The sequence below is a fragment of the Antennarius striatus genome, chromosome 5, assembly GCF_040054535.1.
Source record: "Antennarius striatus isolate MH-2024 chromosome 5, ASM4005453v1, whole genome shotgun sequence".
Taxonomy (NCBI): domain Eukaryota; kingdom Metazoa; phylum Chordata; class Actinopteri; order Lophiiformes; family Antennariidae; genus Antennarius; species Antennarius striatus.
Window position 1 is genome coordinate 5,379,587 of NC_090780.1, and position 22,607 is coordinate 5,402,193.

Genomic DNA, 22,607 nt, shown 5'->3' on the forward strand with positions numbered 1-22,607 from the left:
GTGTGTGTGTGTGTGTGTGTGTGTGTGTGTGTGTGTGTGTGTGTGTGTGTGTGTGTGTGTGTGTGTGTGTGTGTGTGTGTGTGTGTGTGTGTGTGTGTGTGTGTGTGTGTGTACAGCTCATAATCATTGTTAAACCAAAAATGTATTTTTGGGCATGGCCTTCCACTGTGTTCTAATCATGTTCTAAACCATCATAATCAATTTGTAAATTACTGATAGTTAACTAATTTGCTTCTACTACTATTTTATATCACTATTACTATTTTATGTTTATGGTCTAAGTGGGTTTTAAAATTATAAGACAAATGTCCATGCATTCCTGGTTTAAATATTAGAAATGGTTATACAGAAATAAAAGTAGTGATTATAATGACATTATTTATTACCAACGTTTTACCTGAAGTTCTAGTGTTTCTGTGTAATTAATAAAGGAAACATTTTCAAATGTGCTACCTAGATATGGAAGTGTGACTTCAACTTTTAAACTGACCTGTGATTTAATGTATTTTCCTCGTACTCTTTAAATTTTGTCAAACCTGTTTCGCTCCGTCCTGTTCTGCTCCGTCCACCGCTCCACGTACAGAATTGACTATCATATAACTTGAGCTGTCACACACATACACACATATATATATATATATGTGTGTGTGTGTGTGTGTGTGTGTGTGTGTGTGTAGGTTTATATACAGTATGTATGAAGACTATATGTATGTAAGTAATCTCTTTTCTATGTGTGCTGTCCTTCAGTCGAATGGGTTCATCAAATGGGACAGTATCTATGGGTGTGAATAGGATAATAAGGGTGGCAAACTTGGAAACTGACACAACTCAGTACTGGCTAAGAAAATTAAACAGTGGGTAGGGAAATCTGTCTTTGGTATATCCAGTTAAAAATACGATATTGAGACAAAAAAGAAACCTGCAGGAAGGACGGAGTTCATGAGAGACAAAAATGTAAATAAAGAGTGTAATACAGATTCCTTAACGGGATTCATATTTTAAATAAATCTCTATAATTGGTGTACATACTCTGCAGCTGCCCAGAGTTCATTCATTCATTTTCATGTACTGCCGCTGTATCCGCCGTAGCGGGTCACGGGGAGCTGCAGCCTATCCCAGCTGACATAGGGCATGAGGCAGGGGACACTCCGGGCACGACGCCAGTGCACCGCGGAGCAACATACAAAGACATACATACACGCACGCACGCACACACTCACTCACTTCTACGGGCAATTTGGGACCGGCAAATCAACCTGAAGCGCATGCTTTTGGAGGAAGATGGAGAACCCGGAGAACCCGGAGAGAACCCACGCGGACACAGGGAGAGCATGCGAACTCCGCACAGAGCGGGACTCGAACCCGGACCCGCCGTGTTGTGAGGCAACAGCGCTAACCACTGCGCCACCGTGCCGCCCTTCTGCCCAGAGTTTACAAATTAAATATGACTTCCTAGAGTGCTTTTCTTTTCCTATTTTTAGAGGGAAAGGAAAGAAAAGCGGTATTCAGTTCATTGTGTCCAACAACCACCCAACTAGAGAACACACTAGAAGACTAAATCTGTCACACTTGGCCTTTACTGAAGTAATACTAGTACCTGTGCTGTTGATCCCAGAGCTCATGTGTAACATTAGATAACTGTCTAACCTAACCCTACCTGTCAACATTGCTGCCATGACAACAGCCGCTACACAACAAACTGGTCAGTTCACAACTCACTGAAAAAGTCTTTTTAAAACAAATTAAATCAGTCATAAAGCAAATATATTTTATTTGATTAACTCAGCAGCAATTGCAGTGTTTTAACTATACTGTAAATTTTTGTTCACAATCAGCAATAGTAAAATACATAGGTGTTAAATACAAGCATATTGAGTCACAAATTAAAGAGGATCATCAAAGTGTAGACAGCATTTTTCTAAAATGAAAGATGAATGGTTATCTTATCAGTGATGTGGTTATACCAAATACTACACCATATACTGCATGAAATCAATCACTCTATATAAAACTTTTTTAAACAAATATAAGTTACAGTGAGATGCTACAATGTATTATATTGATGCTTCACATCCCTTCACTCTGGATGTGAGGTTTGCATTTTTTCTGCTTCACCTTATTGCTGGACAATGGAACATCCAACGACTCAAGGCGGAAAGGTCGTGAGTTGATGGGTGGGGTTGTGGTGGGGCTGCTTACAGTGAGATGGAGCATCCCGTTAACCAAGGGAGGAGAAACAACGGCTGCAGGGGAAGACCTCCATCAGATTTATAAACCAAAAGAAAGACCACTCAAACATGTTTCTTTTCCCCCTGTAGTTGAACATATACTGCAATATTTATTTCACATGTATATAGTGAAAGCAAGGTTCTCTGGCCTCATTTAAACTTTAAGTACAAGGTCTAACATCATTGGTAATATCACGAAAGGTCAATTCACTTTCAAAATGTGTCAAATTCATTGAGAATGGATTTTATAGTTCAGAAAGAAACAACTATTATCCAGGAGAAATAAAAACTATATTTAAAAAATATCTCATTAAATGTTTTCATCGATTGTACTTTTTAAATGAAGTAGAAAAAGTACTGGTGGAGGCTTTTTGAGGATAATAATGTGAGAATTTAACTCCATTTAATTTTCGTTTATTTATTTTTTTAGTAAAGATGGCAAACATAACATAGTTCTGACAAAAATTTAAATGTATCAGCCAGATGGTACATTTGTAAAAAACAATTAAAATAATTTCCCACTCAGACTCTGAGTACCCCTTGTGTTGGAAAAACAGGTGAATTTGGCTTACTTGTTAATTTTATTATTTTTGATCAAGTTAAAATGTAAAGTATGTTCACTATTTGAAGTAAATTTTTGCTTAGTTCCATATTATTGAATGGTCTGCCATAAATTTACCTGCTGTTACAAGTTTTGATCACAGAGTGGCAGTGTTCAATATAGCTATTCCAAAACATTGCCAGATGCATATGAGCCTATTCTGTTTTCAACCTTGGGTTAAGTTGGAGAATGCTAAAAGGAAAGTGACACAAGAGACTCTTTTGTAAAGTGATAGGTAAAAGCCCACATTAAAGTAATAAAATGTATTTGTATATGTGTTTTTAAGAAGTCTGGAGATAATCTTGAAATTGTTTTGGTATTGCATTGTTTGGATAACACAAAAATGGACGGTGATGTAAATAAATACAACCTTTATTAATTTTTTTCTGTATTTTTTATGTAAAGGATACATTTTTAAATTAAATTTTATATTGTACCACCTGTAAACATGATTATATTTGTATTGTATTTAAATTTTCGTGATCTCAACTTGATCAAATGTTCCTTAACAGAAAAACACCGAAATAATGAATGGATGTTTTCCACTCTGACCTTTAAAGTACCGTTTGTAGTCTCTGTCATTCTGGATTGTTTGATCAGTGGTCATTGTTTGATCTTCTTCTTACCATGTCCCTTGGAAGCTTCACGTCCCAGCAGTTGACTAGTTCTCCTTGACTTGAAATACCTGTTGGCAATATTCTCACTGTTGCTGCGGTCCAACATTTCCTTGTACCTGTCCTCATCCACCTGTTAAAGAAAAAACAAATTACAATTGTTACATCGACTGTGAAAAAAAAGTAGTAATTTGAAATATAATTACCATAGATGATTCTCCAACATCAGCCACTGAACCTCTATGACCTGAAGATTTTGAAGCCACTGCTGTGAGAGAGAAAGAGGATGGAGATATGTTCAGGAAACCACCAAAAGACTCACTGCTAAAAAACATTTTTTTTATGCATCCCCTCTTCCCATATGGTACCTGAGGGAAGTGTTGTTTTCTGCACCACCACATCTGGTAGCCTCCATGTGATGCTGTCCTCATCCCAGACAGCTTCTTTCTTCAAGCGGTCCAGGTTGCTATAGTTGCAATCACGGCGGACCAGCGGCACCATGCGCTCCAGAATACCCTGCAGTAACTGACCCTCCCTTTCTAGCCGGCGAATGATTGCCAGGTAGTCGTTCCTCTCTACTTCAAACTCTGCCTGCAGGTCACGGATCTCTAGTTTGGCTCCTTTAAGCTGCAGCAACAGGTGATTTGACAGTAAAATGAGTTATAATATAAAAGAAATATAATTTTGCAATGAAAGCTGAAATAAACTGTGATTTGGAACATTATGCAGTATTTCTAGTGCAAATCTTGTTACATTTTTGTTGTTGTTTGCTATGTAAACACAAATAGTTGCTTCTTTGCACTGTAAAGAATGAACCAAGCTTTTGAGCATATACTACAGTGAGACATTTAACAAATTCAATCGAACAGTAGGAGTTTCCTGATTCTCTCTGTTTAAATCATTCATTCATTCATCGTCCACCGCTTAATCCGCTGTCGCAGGTCACAGGGAGCTGGAGCCTATCCCAGCTGATTGAGGGTGTGAGGCGGGGGAAACTCTGAGCGCGACGCCAGTGCACCGCCGAGTCACACAGAGACACAGACAAGCATACACACACACACACACACACTCACTCCTGAGGGCAATTTGGAACTGCCAATTAACCTGAAGCGCATGTTTTTGGAGGTGGGAGGAAGCCGAAGAACCTGGAGAGAACCCATGCAGATACGGGGAGAACATGCAAACTCCGTACAGAGTGGGACTCAAAAACCGCCTTGCCACGCAGAGACAGCACTACCCACTGCGCCCTGGGTTTAAATTTAAAGAGAAAAAAAAATGTGTTTCTCTCCATTTTTTTTTTAAATCCATTTTTGAATTTTTATATGTCCCAAATAAATTGACAAACCTTGCCCTGGACCTTTCCCAACATTTGGCTTTTGGCATGGACCTCTTCCTGGATGGAGTTATAAACATTCAGCAGCATCTCACTGTCCTCACTGTTCTCTGACAGAGCATGGATAAGGTGGACTTTTCTCTGGTCAGCAAGGTTCTTTCTCTGCCGGTGTCTCTGTTGTAGCTCTGTGTTCCTGGCCTGCTCACCTCCAACTACCTGCTGCTCTAGTTGTTTCAGCCTGAGGAGAGATGGATTGAGAGGAAATTTGCATTCATGCAAATATTTCCAATCATAGCCTGTAATGAGCACTAATATACAGTAGATGTCTAAAGTTTAAATATTTAATGGTAGTAATTTTACTAACTCACTATGTTTTTCATTAAAAAGCCAGTAAATTATCTGTTTATAAAGCTGATATTGCACAAAATTTTGCACAAATGTACATGACACTCAGATCATGATAAAAATCCATTTTGTTTGTATTACCATCATTATTAGTTCAAGAATCTAAAATCTTACTACTTAAAGTATAGCTCAGCTATCAGGGGTCCTGCTGCCTCTCTTCCTCCGTGTCACCATACTATTCCACCCCTTATCCGCCCATCCGCTGTGGACCATCCTCTGTGGACCTGCACTTGCAAGCACACCAGTACCACCCACATCTATCCATGTGCTGTGGACCTTCTCCTCCAAGCCCACCAGTACCACCCCTCATCTATCCATCAGCTGGGGTCCTCCTTCCTTTCTTCCTCCGTGCCTCCATACAGTCATCCACGCAGCTGTAATTGTGCCTTGAATTTACCAATGGGAAACATGTATTGAAGACAACAACCCCAATCGTCTAACTTAACCATATTGACACTGATGCTATCTGGCCTATCTGCCACTCTATCTGTCTCTCTTTCTCTGAACCTGTTCTTATCTTTCTTTTATTTCTTTTCCACCCAACCGGTCAAGGCGGATGGCCCCAAAAGAGTCTGGGTCCTGCCCTGAGTTTCTTCCTCATCGAGGGAGTTTTTCCCCGCCACTGTTGCTTATGCTTGCTCTGGAGGGTTCAGAGCACTTTGAAATGTCTGTTGCCATGATTAAGCGCTATATAAATAAAACTTGATTGATTGATTGATTGATTGATTGATTGATTGATTGATTGATTGATTGATTGATTGATTGATTGATTGATTGATTGATTGATTGAGGTACTATTATTCAATCATGGCGTTCACAACATTCAGTTAAGTGTTAGGGTTAGGGCTAGTGAAATGGTTAGTGCATCTGCAGTTATTAAGTGAATATAATTAACCATTTTTATTTTGAGTAAGGGGTCAAAGTCATGTATATTACAGTTACTTGTCAACTTTTTTGGTGCAGGGCCCTAATTATTGAGACACATTCGGGAAGCATCAATGGTTTGTCAACTACATTCTGCGACAAGGAAAAAGAGACTACGTAGGATTCTTCTTCTTCTTTTCCTTTCGGCGTTTCCCTTCAGGGGTCGCCACAGCGAATCAATTTCCTCCATCTAGCCCTGTCCTTTGAATCCTCTTCTCTCACACCAACTACCTTCATGTCCTCTTTCACTACATCCATAAACCTCCTCTTTGGTCTTCCTCTAGGCCTCCTGCCTGGCAGTTCAAAACTCAGCATCCTTCTACCAATATATTCACTATCTCTCCTCTGGATATGTCCAAACCATCTCAGTCTGGCCTCTGTGACTTTATCTCCAAAACCTCTAACATGTGCTGTCCCTCTGATGTACTCATTCCTGATCCTATCCATCCTGGTCACTCCCAGGGAGAACCTCAGCATCTTCATCTCTGCTACCTCCAGCTCTGTCTCCTGTCTTTTCCTCAGTGACACTGTCTCTAGACCAAATAACACCACTGGTCTCACCACAGTTTTGTACACCTTTCCTTTCATTTTAGCTGAAACTCTTTTATCACACATCACACTTGACACTTTCCTCCACCCGTTCCATCCTGCCTGGACACGCTTCTTCACCTCTTTTCCACACTCTCCATTACTCTGGACTGTTGACCCTAAGTACTTAAAATCCTCCACCTTCTTGATCTCTTCTCCCTGTAACCTCACTCTTCCACTTGGGTCACTCTCATTCACACACATGTACTCTGTCTTACTGCGGCTAACCTTCATTCCTCTCCTTTCCAGGACAACCCTCGACCTCTCTAGCTTCTCCTCCACCTGTTCCCTGCTCTCACTGAAGATCACAATGTCATCTGCAAACATCATAGTCCATGGAGATTCCTGTCTAACCTCGTCTGTCAGCCTGTCCATCACCACAGCGAACAAGAAGGGGCTCAGAGCTGATTCCTGATGCAGTCCCACCTCCACCTTGAACTCCTCTGTCACACCTACAGCACACCTCATCACTGTCTTACAGTCCTCATACATGTCCTGCACCACTCTAACATACTTCTCTGCCACTCCAGACTTCCTCATACAATACCACAGTTCCTCTCTGCGCACCCTATCATAAGCTTTCTCTAGATCTACAAAAACACAATGCAGCTCCCTCTGGCCTCCTCTGTACTTCTCTATCAACATCCTCAAAGCAAATGCTACATCTGTAGTACTCTTTTTTTACATGAAACCATACTGCTGCTCACAAATGTTCACTTCTGCCCTTAGTCTAGCTTCCACTACTCTTTCCCATAACTTCATTGTATGGCTCATCAGCTTTATTCCTCTGTAGTTGCCACAACTCTGCACATCTCCCTTGTTCTTAAAAATGGGCACCAGCACATTTCTCCTCCATTCCTCAGGCATCTTCTCACTATCTAAGATCCTGTTGAACAAACCAGTCATAAACTCTACTGCCACCTCGCCTAGACACTTCCAAACCTCTACAGGTATCTCATAAGGACCGACTGCCTTTCCACTCTTCATCCTCTTCAGTGCCCTCCTCACTTCATCCTGACTAATCTTTGCTACATCCTGGTCCACAACAGTCACCTCTTCTAGTCTTTGTTCTCTCTCATTTTCCACGTTCATCAACTCTTTAAAGTACTCTTTCCCTCTTCCCATCACACTGCTGGCACCTGTCAATAGACTTCAATCCCTATCCTTAATCACCCTAACCTGCTGCACATCCTTTCCATCTCTGTCTGTCTGTCTTGCCAACCGGTATAGATCAGTCTCTCCCTCCTTACTGTCCAACCTAGCATACAAGTCATCGTAAGCTTTTTGTTTGGCCTTTGCTACCTCTACCTTCACTTTACGCTGCATCTCCCTGTACTCCTATCTTCTCTCCCTAGTCCTCTCAGTGTCCCACTTGTTCTTAGCTCACCTCTTTCTCTGTATACACTCCTGTACCTCCTCATTCCACCACCAAGTCTCCTTATCTACTTTCCTTCCAGATGACACACCAAGTACTCTCCTACCTGTCTCCCCGATCACATTAGCTGTAGTTGTCCAGTCATGTGGAAGCACCTCCTGGCCTCCCAGAGCCTGTCTTAACTCCTTCCTAAAAGTCATGCAACCCTCTTCCTTTTTTAGCTTACACCATTTCGTCTTCTGCTCTGCCTTTGCCGTCTTCATCTTCCTCACCACCAGAGTCATCCTGCACACCACCATCCTATGCTGTTTGGCTACACTCTCGCCTACCACCACTTTGCAGTCACTGATCTCCTTTAGGTTACACCGTCTACACAAGATGTAGTCTACCTGTGTGCTCCTACCACCACTCTTATAGGTCACCCTATGTTCCTGCCTCTTCTGGAAGAAAGTATTCACTATAGCCATTTCCATCCTTTTTGCAAAGTCAACCACCATCTGTCCTTCTGTGTTCCTCACCTGGATACCAAACCTGCCCATCACCTCATCATCACCTCTGTTTCCTGTACAAACATGTCCATTGAAGTCTGCACCAATGACAACTCTCTCACTTCTAGGTATGCTCTGCATCACTTCATCAAAGTCCAGCCAGAATTTCTCCTTCTCCTCCAGCTCGCATCCTACCTGTGGAGCATACCCACACCTTCTATTTCTAGCTTCAGACTCATCACTCTATCCGATACTCTTTTTACCTCCAGGACATTCCTAACAAACTCCTCCTTCAAGATAACTCCTACTCCATTTCTCTTCCTATCTACACCATGATAGAATAACTTGAACCCTGCTCCTAAACTTCTAGCCTTGCTACCTTTCCACCTGGTCTCCTGGACACACAGTATGTCTACCTTCCTCCTCTGCATCATGTCAACCAACTCTCTACTTTTTCCTGTCACAGTTCCAACATTCAACGTCCCTACTATTAGTCCTATACTCTTGGTGTTCCTCTTCTCTCTCTTAATGCGAACACACTTTCCTCCTCTCCTTCATGCTCTCAAAAATATGGTTTTGTGCTCTGTCTTTGCACTTATATAAGAGAGACATTTCAGGTTTAAATGTAAAAAATACATTTATGTTCAAGCTCTTGCTCATGATATGTAGCATGCTAAGTTGGTGGACATGTTGCACCTGTGTACTGCTAAATTATTCACTAATATTATGTTTACAAACAGGCATTTTAAAAGCTAAAAAATATATAACAGGTATGTATTTGTTATTTTACTCTCTTTGGTACCTTCAAATGTTGTTGTTGTTTTTTTACTTTTGGAGAGATATTACAGCCATAAAAATATTTCTGACATTTTGGCACCACTTGTTGGGAGTAATTTTTTTATTATAGACAGAACATGTTCGTACAAATTTACTTCCATCTACTGAAGAGTCATTAGAATTTGATTACAGTATATATTTTTGATGATTTTCCTGTACCTCAGTTTTCAATACCATAAGAACAATCAAACCACATTTCAGTGACACAAGCAACATTGATATTTGTATGTGTGTATAATGCATGCTGACAAACCTTTGCAGGATATCTTGCTGATCCACGGGACCTGCAGTGGTCATGTTGGATGAGGCTATGAGCCCATCACTTTCTGTCTCCAAACCAGAAGCTTCATGAGGTACAGCGGCCTGGTTCACCCACATAAGAGGATGAAATCCAGTAGTTGTGTTTTCATTCCACTTAATGAAACCTCAATATGCAACAATAATATCTTCTTAATGGTAATGGGTGGACGGTGCAAGTGAACAATACCTCACACAGGGAAGGGTGTCCAAATATATTGCGGTAGATCTCTTCTTCAGAACCTTGTGTCATACAGCTAGAGCTCACCAATGCTAGAAGACATGACAATATTTCTTAGCATCAGGAAAAGAGGGGAAACCATAAAAAAATAAAAAAATAAAATAACTTTACAAAAATTTTACAATGTTCTGCATTAGCCAGGAGTCTTAAGCAGGGCTTTGAACCAGATTTTTTTTCCAATTGGTTTGTTCCAAACAGAAACAGAATTACAACGTTTCCAATTTCACGTTCCACCCACGAAATGACGTTCCTGAACCAGTAAGAACAGATATATATAGTTTCCAAACCAATTAATAATGTTCCTTCAGGTTAATTGGGCGGTCCCAAATTGCCTGTAGGAATGAGTGTGTGTGTGTGTGTGTGTGTGTGTGTGTGTGTGTGTGTGTGTGTGTGTGTGTGTGTGTGTGTGTGTGTGTGTGTGTGTGTGTGTGTGTGTGTGTGTGTGTGTGTTTGTGTGCATAGTTGTCTGTCTTTGTGTGTGGCTCCACGGCGCCATCCCGGACTACTGTCACACTACATGACATTGACGTGGGTGATGCTCGGCCGATCAAACAACACCATTACCGTGTAAACGCCTCTAAGCGCGCCATAATGAAAAGAGAGGCTGAGTATTTATTAGAAAATGGTTTAGCCATCCACAGCTCCAGTCCCTGGAGTTCTCCGTGTCTTCTGGACACTAAGCCCGACGGTTCACATCGTTTTATTACGGACTACCGAAAAGTCAACGCCGTTACTGTACCTGACTCCTATCCCCAACCGAGGATGGAAGATTGTGAGGATAATGTGGGTTCAGCAAAGTTCGTGAGCAAGTTAGATTTGCTCAAAGGTTACTGGCAGGTGCCGCTAACCAAGCGTGCATCTTTGATTTCCGCTTTTGTAACCCCCGACTACTTCTTGGAATACACCGTCATGGCCTTCGGTATGTGTAACGCACCGGCCACCTTTCAGCGTCTCATTAACTCCGTGCTGGCCGGTTTATCACATTGTAGTGCTTATCTGGACGATCTTATTGTGTACACCTCCACGTGGGAGGAGCACATCCAGATCTTGGAACAGGTGTTCGCACGCCTCGCCAACGCATCCCTCACCATAAATTTGGCCAAGTGTGAATTCGGTAAGGCCACTGTCACCTACTTGGGGAGACAGGTGGGCCAGGGACAGGTGCGACCTGTAGAGGCTAAGATTTGTGCCATCTCAGAGTTCATTGTGCCATCCACCAGGAGAGCCCTGCGCCGCTTTCTGGGCATGGCTGGTTACTACCGCAGCTTCTGTAGAAATTTTTCCACCGTGGTGCGACCACTAACCAACCTCCTTAGCCCAAAAGTAGAATTTGTGTGGTCCCCAGAGTGTCAGACTGCTTTTGAGAGTATAAAATCACTTCTGTGCCACTCTCCCGTTCTCGCTGCGCCTGACCTCTCTCGACCCTTTAAACTAGAGGTTGATGCCAGTGGGGTGGGAGCCGGTGCTGTCCTGCTGCAGGAGGATGGGGATGGAGTAGATCACCCAATCGCATTCTTTTCACGAAAATTCAACAAGTACCAGGTCAACTACTCCACCATTGAGCAAGAAACCTTAGCTTTGTTGTTGGCACTCCAGCACTTCGAAGTTTACCTCGGGTCCAGTCCTTTGCCAGTTACAGTTTTTACAGATCATAACCCTCTCACCTTTCTATCCCGCATGTATAATCACAACCAGCGTCTCATGCGGTGGGCATTGGTCGTTCAGGACTACAACCTGAACATACAACATAAAAAGGGGTCTGAGAATGTGTTGGCTGATGCTCTGTCCAGACAGTAAGTATGGGGTTTGTATTTTGGGAGATTTGAACAATTTTTGTAGTAAGTATGCTTTGAGTTTAGGTGGGTAATTTGATATGTAACCCAGTGGGGTTCCATTTTTAAGGGGGGGAGTGTTACGGCCGTAGCTCATCCGTTTGTGATTGTGTGTCCCTCTGCGGCCCTGCCTTTGAGCTGCTGGCCCTGCCCTGCTCTGCTCCCTGATGCTCCGCCCTCCGTCAGTGCCAGGTGTGGTGGTTCTGGGACTCCTGACTGCACCTCGTCACCAGACCAGCTCCTGATTGGTGTGCTGTCCTCCTGCCTGGCCCAAGCCCTGCCACGTCACCTGGCGGGGACACTTTAAAAGGCTCTGCAAGCCAGCTAGTCAGGGCGCCTGTCTGACTGTGGCAGCACGCCTTTGACCTCTGACGAATTAAGAATCTTGTGACCTTGCTTATATGTTGAGTTTGTATCCGACCCTTGGTTAAAAGCTTGTTTAATTGGAGTATTTTTGTTAGTGAAATTTTGATCTTTGAAATGCGCCCATTGGCTGAGAACTTTTAGTTAAACCTTTGTTCTTGTTTGCGAGAATTTCGAATAAATGTTTTATGTTCCCCCTTTTTGAAATCCGTATTATGTTATCTATCCAGTCCTCTAGCTGGGTCGTAACAGTGTGTGTGTGTGTGTGTGTGTGTGTGTGTTTGTGTGCATAGTTGTCTGTCTTTGTGTGTGGCTCCACGGCGCACTGGCGTCGTGCCTGGAGTGTCCCCCGCCTCATGCCCTCTGCCAGCTGGGATAGGCTCCAGTTCCCTGTGACCCGCTGCGGTGGATAAAGTGGAAGAAAATGGATGGCTAGAGGTAGTTTTAGGACTTTTAAATTGGCAATTATGACAATTAGTTTAGATATTGTATATACGTTCCTAGAGTAAACAGTATGGCAGCACTGATCCAGTTATGGAGCAGAGGATGGAGAATCAAGAAGGAGACACAGAAGTTGTGGCAGCTCAAGATGCTACAAAGTTTGCATATGTCAGAGCTCACCAGGGAGCGAACACGTGAAGCTCTGAACAAAGCATCTTGTGATCGTTGAAGAACAGAAAGAAAACCCCGATAAATGTCCGGAGGGTCGGAAGAAGTCCACCAAAGGAGATTAATTGCTACAAAGCGCTGGCAGTAGGGGGACATGCTGCATTGAAAATGACTGGCAGCCAATTAGTTAATGTCTAAATCAAACATGTTTTAAGACCGACAGACTGCAGTGTTTACCTATTATGAATATAATCGAGATTGGGAGACTGCCTTTTCCTTGACTGCTGGTGATATGCCTGAACTTCTCTCCACTCTCATCACTTATTGAACATCTGATCTGATCCATGATCTTTGTCTCCCCTTGAACTGCCACCTTTCATGGCAGGGGAGTTTGAGTGCCCGAATGATCCTAGGAGCTATGTGGGTTTGGTGCTTTATGATTCGGTAAGATCTCCCATAGCAAACAGGTCGTGGGTGACGGGCCAGTATGAAAGCAGTTCAACAAGCCCTATGTTACATTAAATTCAAGGACTATGACATTGCTTAGTATGGCACAATTGGATTAGGGGTTAGGATCACTCCCAAGACAGAGAGACTGACTCTTGGGACAATGAATGTCACTTCACTGGGGGGGAAGCCAGGAACCGGAGCTTGTGAGGGAGGTTGATATAATTGGGGTCACATCCACGCACAGCTTGGGCTCTGGAACCCAACGCCTTGAGAGGACTCTCCACTTCTCTGGTGTTTTCCACAATAATAGGTGCAGGCTGTTGTGGGCTTGCTCATAGCCCCACAGCCCAGCTGCCATGTGTTGGAGTTGACCCCAGTGAACAAGAGAGTCGTGGCCCTTCACCTTTAAGTCAGCGAGTGGTGTTATTTGGGGCTACAGGCTGAATGGCAGTGCAGAGTACTTGATCTTCTTGGAGTCCCTTGGAGGCTTGCTGGATAGTGCACCAACTGGGGACTCCATTGTTCTTTTGCTGGGCTTCAATGATCAGGTGGGCAGTGAAAGTCAGACCTTTCACTGACTGGGATGAATGGCAGAGGGTGGCTGGTGTTGTTCATGATAGCCTGGACTTTGGACATGGTCCTGCTCTCCAATAGCTTCTCCACAGGGTCCAGGCTCAGTCCCAGGTACTTATAGTTACCTACAACCTCTACCTCACTGCCCTCGATGATCACTGGCTGTGGAGAGGGTGCCCTCTGGAAATCCAGCACCATCTCCTTCATCTTGGAGACATTGAGCTGGAGCTGGTTCTGTTCACACCACTCCACAAAGTCAGCCACCATGCCTTGTACTCCCCCTCATCTCCCTCCCGGATACATGCCACTATCTCAGTGTCATCAGAGTACTTCTGTATGTGGCATGTATCGGACTGCTTGAAGTCCGATGTGTAGAGGGTGAAGAGAATGGGGGAGAGCACGGTCCCTTGTGGCGCCCCCATGCTGCTGGTCACCAAGGAAGACAAACAGTCCCCCATACGGACGTACTGAGGTCTGTCCGTTAGGTAGTCCGTGATCCAGCTCACGAGATAGAGGTCCACAGCCATGGAGGTCAGTTTATCCTGCAGAAGCCAGGGCTGGATGGTGTTGAAGGCACTGGAAAAGTCAAAGAAGAGCACCCTGACAGCACAGCCCCTGACGTCCAGGTAGGAGAGCACATGGTGGAGGAGGTACAAGACAGCATCTTCAACCCCAACCTTGGCCTGATAGGCAAACTGGAGAGGGTCCATTGCACCTTGCACCTGTGGACGCATGAGCTCCAGGACCAGTTGCTCTAGGGTCTTGATTATGTGGGAGGTAAGAGCAACCGGTCGATGGTTGAGGTCAGTACGGCGTCGCTTCTTGGGCGCAGGGATGATGCAGGAGGTCTTCCACAGTGACGGGACCCTCCCCAGCCGCAGACTGAGGTTGAACAATTGCTGCAGGGGTTCCCCTAGTTCCGAAGCACAGGCTCGGAGGAGTCTTGGGGAGACCTTATCCGGTCCAGCTGCCTTATAGGGACGAAGCCTCCGCAGTGTTGTCGTCATCAGGTCTGCAGTGATGACGGTCTCGGCCGTGGTGGGAGCAGGAGGTCGTGGCGAGGTTGGAAGTCCAGTGGTTGAGGTGGGGCCACTGAGCTTCACAGCTCTTGGAGTGGGCTCGGGAGGAGTGGTAGGGGTGGAAGGAGAGGAAGCACAGGAGGAGGGAGCATCAGTGGAGCGGTCCGCAGGACTGAGAGAGGCCTGGAACGAGGAGCCGGGAGTGGTGGGGGAGCTGAACCAATTGAAAAAGCTGTTTAATTCATTCGCTTGTTCACTGTTCCCCTCCACAGTGCTGCGCCCTTTCCCGTGTCCGGTGATGGTTCTCATCCTATTCTAGACCTCCTGCACCTGGTTGCGCCCCAGTTGCTTTTCCAGCTTTCTCCCGTATGCCTCCTTGGCCTCCCTCAGGCAGAGTCTCACTTCCTGCTGGGCCTTCCGCATCTCCTCCTCATTCCTGTTCCTGAACGCCCGCTTCTTCCTGTTCAGGACAGCCTTGACTTCGTTGGTTAACCATGGTATGTTGTTTGGTTAACACCGGACTGTCCTGACAGGGGCCACGGTGTCCACACAGAAGTTCATGTAATCTGTAAAACACTGAGCTGCCCCCAATCTCCTCGCCATGTGAGCCCACAATAACATCCAAATCGGTGGTCTGGAAGCAGTCCCTCAGCGTTTCCTCTGCTTCCAGGGACCACCTCCTGACCTGCCGTGTTGTTGCTGTCAGCCGTTTCCCCAGCGGGATGTAGGTGGGCTGAAGGTGCACTAGGTTATGGTCTGATTTACCTAGTGGGGGGAGAGGGTGGCGTTATATGACTCCTTAGCATTAGTGTGGAACAGATTGATGGTTCTGTTCTTCTGTGTGGAGCAGTCTACATGCTGGACCATTGTGGGGAGAGATGAGTCCAGGGTGACGTGGTTAAACTCACCGGTGATAATAACAAGCACCTCAGGGTGCCGGGTCCGAAGAGCAGAGGTGGTCGCACAGATGTTCTCACGTGCAGTCTCAGGGTCCGCACGTGGAGGGATGTAGACGGCCAGGACAATAAAGTGTGAATATTCACGCGCCAGGTAGTAGGGTCTGATGCTAACAGCTATTAGCTTCAAATTGTGGATACACGTAGTCAAGCTAATGAAGGCTGGCTCTGTGATTGGCTGTAGTCTGGACACTGTGGAGGCCGTGGTGGAGAGGAGGACTCTGAACAAACTGTTATCCATCATGGATAACCCCGCTCACCTTCTCCACCACACACTGGACAGACAGCGGAGCTTGCTTTCACAGACTGCTACAGCTCCGCTGTGGAAGAGAAAGGTACAGGAAGTCATTCCTGCCACAAGCCATCATGCTGTACAACAGCTCTAAAATATCAGATAGAGTTCCACCACCAGTCTGATGTTTAGATATGGCTTCATTAAGTCCTGTGTATGGCCACAGAGTGCCACACTTATTTATGATTAAACGCCTACTATGCTTAGGTACTGTTATTGTTGTTATTATTATCATTATTATTATTGTTAATATTGTTAATATTTTTTTAATGTTATTATTATTATTTTTCCCTATTGTCTTATTTTTTTCAATGTTAATTTTCCCTGTTTCTGTCTGTTCTGCTACTGTAACGTTTAAATTTTCCAGTTTGGGATGAATAAAGTCTATCTGTCTGTCTGTCTGTCTGTCTGTCTATCTATCTGATCACCACCTGGAGGTGAACTCAATCCGCTGGCGGAGCAGGGGGCCGGACAGCCTTGGCAGGTCCAAAGGTGTCATTGGAATATCTCAATTCTCACCTGCAGGAGACTTTCTCCCAGATCCCTGGGGAGGCTGGGGGCATTGAGTCCAAGTGGACCACATTCCCCACCTCCGTTGTTGAAGCAGCTGCTTGGGGTTCTGGTTGCCAGGTCCGTGGTGCCTGTCACAGCAGCAACCCCCCAAACATGGTGGTGGATGACAGAAGTAAGGAATACCGTCAAGCTGAAGGACTCTTATTGAGCCTTGTTGACTCATGGGACTCCGGAGGCAGCCTACCGCTATGGGTAGACAAGGCATACCATGGCTCAAGTGGTTATGGAGGCAAAAACTTAAGTCAGGAAGGAGTTCGATGGGGCCATGGAGGAGGACTACCTCCTCAAAGAAATTCTGGCAAAGCATCTGTTGCCTCAGAAGAAAGTGAAAGTGATGCACCACCAACACTGTCTTTGGTAACAGAACCTGAAAACCTGAAAATAGAATTTCCCTTGGGATTAATAAAGTTCCATCTTGTCTTGTCTTGTCTTCTCTTATTTTATCTTATCAAGGGTTTTGTGGAAGTTAACCCAACCAGTCCGCATGTGCTTTGTGGACATGTGCTTTGGATTTGGAGAAGGCGACCACATCCCACGTCGTATCTGGGTTAGGGGAGTGCTTCGGGAGTATATGGTTAGGGCCCTTTACCAAGGGTAGTCTGACCCCTGTGTGACTGAAGCCAGAGCTTGGATTACATTGCTGGCAGTACGTCAGATCTGTACTAGGTGCGTGTTAGACTTTAGCAGGCTGTCCTATACCACCAGTTCCATTCATAATCCTCCATCCATTCATCCATCCATCAATCCATCCATCTTCAACCGCTTATCTGGGGTCGGGTCGAGGGGCAACAGTCTCAGGAGGGATGCCCATACCCTCTTCCCAGACACCTCTTCCAGCTCCTCCGGGGGGATCCCGAGCCATTCCCAGGCTAACCAGGAGATATAGTCCCTCCAGCACGTCTTAGGTCTTCCCCAAGGTCTCCTCCCGGTAGGACATGCTCGGAACACCTCCCCAGGGAGGCATCCGGAACGGACACCGCAGTTGGCTCCGCTCCTGGTAGAGGAGCAGCAGCTCTACTCCGAGCTCCTCCCTGGTGCCTGAGCTCCTCACCCTATCTCTAAGTGTGTGCCCAGTCACTCTACAGAGGATACTCATTTCAGCTGCTTGTATCCAGGATCTTGTCCTTTCGGTCATGGCCAAAAGCTCATGACCATAGGGGAGAGTAGGAACGTAGATTGACCGGTAAATCGAAGGCTTCATCTTGTGACTCAGCTCCTTCTTCACCACGAAAGACCTATACAATTACCTCATCACAGCAAAAGCTGCACCAATCCGTCTGTCAAGCTCAAGTTCCATCCTTCCCTCACTCGTGAACAAGACCCAAAGATACTTAAACTTCTCCACTTAAAGACTCTCCACCAACCCGAAGAGGACAAACCACCCTTTTCTGGTCGGGAACCATGGCCTCGGATTCAGAGATGCTAATCCTCATCCCACTCGCGTCAGACTCAGCTGCAAACCATCCCAGTGCATGCTGAAGGTCCAGGTTTGATGAGGACAGCATCGTCCGCAAAAAGCAGAGATGGGATCCTTTGATCCCCAAACCGAACTCCCTCCGGATCCTGGCTGCATGTAGAAATTCTGTCCATAAAGATAATGAACAGAACTGGTGATAAAAGGCAGCCATGCTGTAGCCCAACATGCATCTTGAACAGGTATGACTAACTGCAGGCAATGCAAACCAAGCTCTGTTTTGGTCATACAGAGACCAAAGGGCCCCGAACCACATACTCCTGAAGTATTCCCCACAAGATACCATGAGGGACAGAATGAAATGCCTTCTCCAGATCCACAAAACACATGTGGACTGGTTGGACAAACTCCCATGAATCCTCCAGCACTCAATGGAGAGGGTAGAGCTTGTCCTGGGTTCCGCAACGGGACGAAACCGCATTGTTCCTCCTGAATCCTCGGTTTGACTATAGGTCTAATCCTCATCTCCAGTACCATGGAATAGCCATTCCCCGGGAGGCTAAGGAGTAAAAATATTTTAAAAATCCCCCTACAGTTGGAAGAGTCCCCCTTTGTGAAAAGAGGAACCACCGCCCTGGTCTGTCAATCCAAAGGTACTGTCCCGAACTGCCATGCAATGTTACAGACATGTGTTTTAGTTCATAATCTTTATAGACAGAATTTTTAGGTGCAGCCAGGGGGCCAGGGGGTCTGGAATGCAGATCAAAGGATTTAAACTCTGCTATTTGCAAATGATGTCCTTTTGACTTCCTTAAAGCTGAACCTTCAGCTGCAGCAGCTGCAGTTATGCATTCCTTTAATATGGCTGTCGTGGTGAAAAGGTAGCTGAGCTGAAAGACAAAGCTTTCGATTTACTGGCCAATCTACATTCCTGCTCTCACCTATGGTCATGAGTTTTGGTTCATGACCGAAAGCAACAGATCCCAGATAAAGGCAGTTAAAATGAGTTTCCTTTAACAAGTGGCTAGGCGTACCCTTAGAGATAGGGTGAGGAACTCAGTCACCAGGGGGGAACTGCTCCTCTATACCAAGTGTAGCCAGCTGAGGTGGCGAGGACTTCTATTTTGGATATCTCCTGATCGCCTCCTTGGGGAGGTGTTCCGGTCATGTCCTGCTGGGAGGACGCCTTAGGGAAGACCTAGGACACACTGAAGAGACTATCTCTTGACTGGTCTGGTAAAGATTCAGGATACCCCCGGAAGAGCTATACAGGTGTCTTGGTAGAGGGAAGTTTGAGCATCCCTGCTCAGACTGTTGCCTCTGCGACCAGGCCCAGGATAAGTGTTTCAAGATGGATGGATGAATAGATCTGCCTTGTATGCATGTGTTTTCCTACCAGTTCTCAGGACAGAACTTCTCCTGCTGACTGGAACTTTCTCCAACTCAGACAACTTGGAATCAAACGAGGAACGAAGGGCAGTGATATCTTCCTGCAGCTGTGCTTTGGATTCCTGCTCTGCGTTATACTCTGCCTGCAACTTGGCAAGTTTCTGTTCGTACTCCTGAGAAGAAAGCAGAACACACATTAATAAATTACCTGGGGATGTAGGATATATACACTATAAAAAATGAAAACAGCCTGAAGTTGCCTCTTTAATCTTCTCCTTCTCATCTTCTGTGATGCTGGACTGTTCTCTTGAAGAAACACTAGGGGAAGCTTCCAACAACTGTCCAGACAGCAGAGCTGTATTTAGTTATTAATTGAAAAAGAGAAGTTTTTTAGCAAGGCAAATAATTTCATGAAATAATTCAGTAAAGAATCAAATTCAAATAACATTGTCTAAATTTCTGCATTGAGTTTTTCAAACATAACATAACATACACTTCAGTTTAGCTGAACCCAACTGTCCAGAGACGAGGGCGCGCAACGTCTTGATCTCCTCCTGATATTCTCGGAGGAGAGCATCCTTGGGATCTTCATTGATACGAGGTTTGTTCTGGATGCACTTTGCTCGGTTTGCATATCGCAGCGTGCTCAGGGTTTCTTCATAGTTGTTGTCAGCAGGGGACAGACAGGCTATCATTAAGGTTCTTGTGTTTCCTCCTAGAGAGTCCTGCAGCAGTCTAGTCAATTTGGAATCTCGGTAGGGGATATATTTGGAGCGTCCATCTACCAGGGCAGAGATGACGTTCCCCAAAGCTGACAGGGAAAGGTTAATCTTTGTGGCCTCGCGGAGTCGCTCACCGGTAGCGCCAGTTTTTGATTGACGTTCACTTCCTGCCAGGTCAACAAGGTTAAGTTTACCTGCTCGTAGATGATCCCGGCCAGCTAAATCTGAGAATTTAAGGGGATGAAGGGGCAGTTAAGAAAATGTAAGCTCCACTAAGCCAATACATCTGTTGAAAATATGAAAATGTTTTGTGTTAACCAGCAGGTGGTGTTTTGAGATATAAGAGGATCACATGATCCTACAAACAAGGTTTGAACAAATACAATTCCTTTACCACAAATCAAATATTTTAATAGTATGCAAACATTTTAGAAGGTATTGTGTCATTTTGTGTTCACCTGTGTTGCAGATCTCCAGATGAATAGTGAAGATTGAGTGTGAGCGGGAGGAGTCCTTGTTCATCAGTGTGTACCCTACCACCCGGTTCTTCCAGCCTTGCTCAATGATTCTCTCACACTCCCAAACACTGTGCACAGTGTGCATGGAGAGGTCCCGCACATACACCCCACGCTCTGGATGTTCTTTCAGCTAAGTATTAACAAGAAATCCAGATCTGTCCACTTGTTCAAACACCTTGACCTTCAAAGAATCTTGTGACTGCAGCTCTTTTAGATCTCCATGGTAACTTGTACACTGTGTTCACTGTTAGTGAACACAGTGCACATAATAATTGGTTTTACAAGAGCAATAATTGCATTTATAAGAGCAATAATTGTTAAGGCTTCTAATGTTACACAGCCTGGGCTGATCTGTTTATTGAAACAACAGCTTACCTCAAGTCTCTGTTTGGTATCGCTTCCCAAAAGGTCTCGGACTTCCTCATTATATATCTCTAAGTAGGAGGCCCTCACTAGAAACTTGGTATTTTCTGCACACTAGATCGGAAACAGAAACAAACACATGTAAATTATTTCACAATTCACACACTACTTGTGTACAATCAATCAACCCTGAAGATGGATATGTTGAAACCAACCTGAATACTCTCAAAGATGTGCTCAAATGCTCGGGGAATTACCCCTTTTTGGGATGCAGGATCAGACACTCCCTGCATGGTGAAAGACTTTCCACTTCCAGTTTGACCATAGGCAAATATTGTGCCATTGTATCCTTCAGTGATACCCTTTGAGGAATTGAAAAGTTACGTTATTTGAAGTGTTCTTGTTTGGGGTTTTTTTGCATATTCAACACCCTACTGACCCTTCTCAGTGACTGACAGGAGATGTGAGTAAACAGTGAGGTCTGCAGTCATTAGCAATTAGATATGTCCCATACTTTTGTTGGACACAGGGTGTCTGGTGTCTTGTAAGATCTGGATCAATGCCCTGTCAAATTATTTTCTCTGGAATTAAAAGAAAATGAGGAACTCACCTCAACCAATGGATAGGCAATCTCATTGTACATCTGCTCTGTGGTTTGATCGATGAAGTAAGTCCCATCAAAAGTAAACTGTTTAGGTGGCTCGTCCACTGCACTAGGTTTCTCTAAGAAGCACTGACAGCGATGCAGGTCCATGGACAGCACCATCTTCGAGCAAAGAGCCTTCTCCCTGTCATTCAGTGGCCTACACCTGACTACAACCTTCACTGACTCAGACCCCATGTCTCATTCACCCTACAGCAGCTGGCTTGTGCAATAAATAGCCCATACAATTAAGTGTAGAGGTTGAATTCTCTATCACAGATACATATTCACAGATCTGAGTAGCAGCAGTATTGTCAATAGCTAATCCAGATAGTCAGACAAGTTATGCTAACAGCTAAGTACGTAATAAATTATTCTAGTTAAACTGACCACAACACTTTACACATCAAATAAGAATGATGCATTAAACATAAAATCAAGTTGAGTGGAGATGCAAATATATCCAGACACAGCCTGTTGTCGTCAGGTGTCCGTAGTTCCCTTGCCTTTGTGCTGCACGGTATCTAATGGTTGCTTAGCAACCATAAACAGTAGTTGAGACTGCCTACAATGGCAGCCTTTTTGATGAGGAGGAAGTGAGACAAGCCGCAAGCAAACAACACAGGCATGCGTGTACGTTGTATATATTTTAACAAATGAACAACTGAGATAGTTAATTGTAGATTAAACAGACAACAATAGAAAAATTTGTGATGCCACAGCATATTGTATACATTGTTTTATGGTTTTTAGAAGATAGTATCCAATGCAAAGAACGCCATAAATGAAACCTAGCTTCATTTTATCGAGGTGAAGGCAAGAGAAATTACACAATACAATTAATATAATACAATTTAGCACTGATTATTTTTTCTTTTTAAAATTGAGGAACCATAAATACTTTGATACCTGCTCTTATCTTAAAACTAATCTCTGTGAACGACCTGAAAAGAATGACTT

General features: G+C 44.5%; 1 protein-coding gene across 1 annotated transcript; it reads right to left on the reverse strand.

The window, feature by feature from the left end:
• Positions 1-133: 133 nt before the first annotated feature.
• Positions 134-22,110, reverse strand: kif17 (kinesin family member 17). Its single transcript, XM_068314656.1, has 15 exons — positions 21,615-22,110; positions 21,220-21,366; positions 21,017-21,118; positions 20,582-20,771; positions 19,895-20,347; positions 19,662-19,756; positions 19,409-19,574; positions 9,881-9,963; positions 9,647-9,756; positions 4,789-5,014; positions 3,812-4,070; positions 3,650-3,711; positions 3,456-3,576; positions 2,116-2,243; positions 134-1,918 (listed from the first exon to the last, which is right to left on the reverse strand). Exons 1-15 carry the CDS (start codon positions 21,843-21,845, stop codon positions 1,877-1,879), a joined length of 2,415 nt encoding a protein of 804 aa, XP_068170757.1. The 5' UTR covers positions 21,846-22,110; the 3' UTR covers positions 134-1,876.
• Positions 22,111-22,607: the final 497 nt, after the last annotated feature.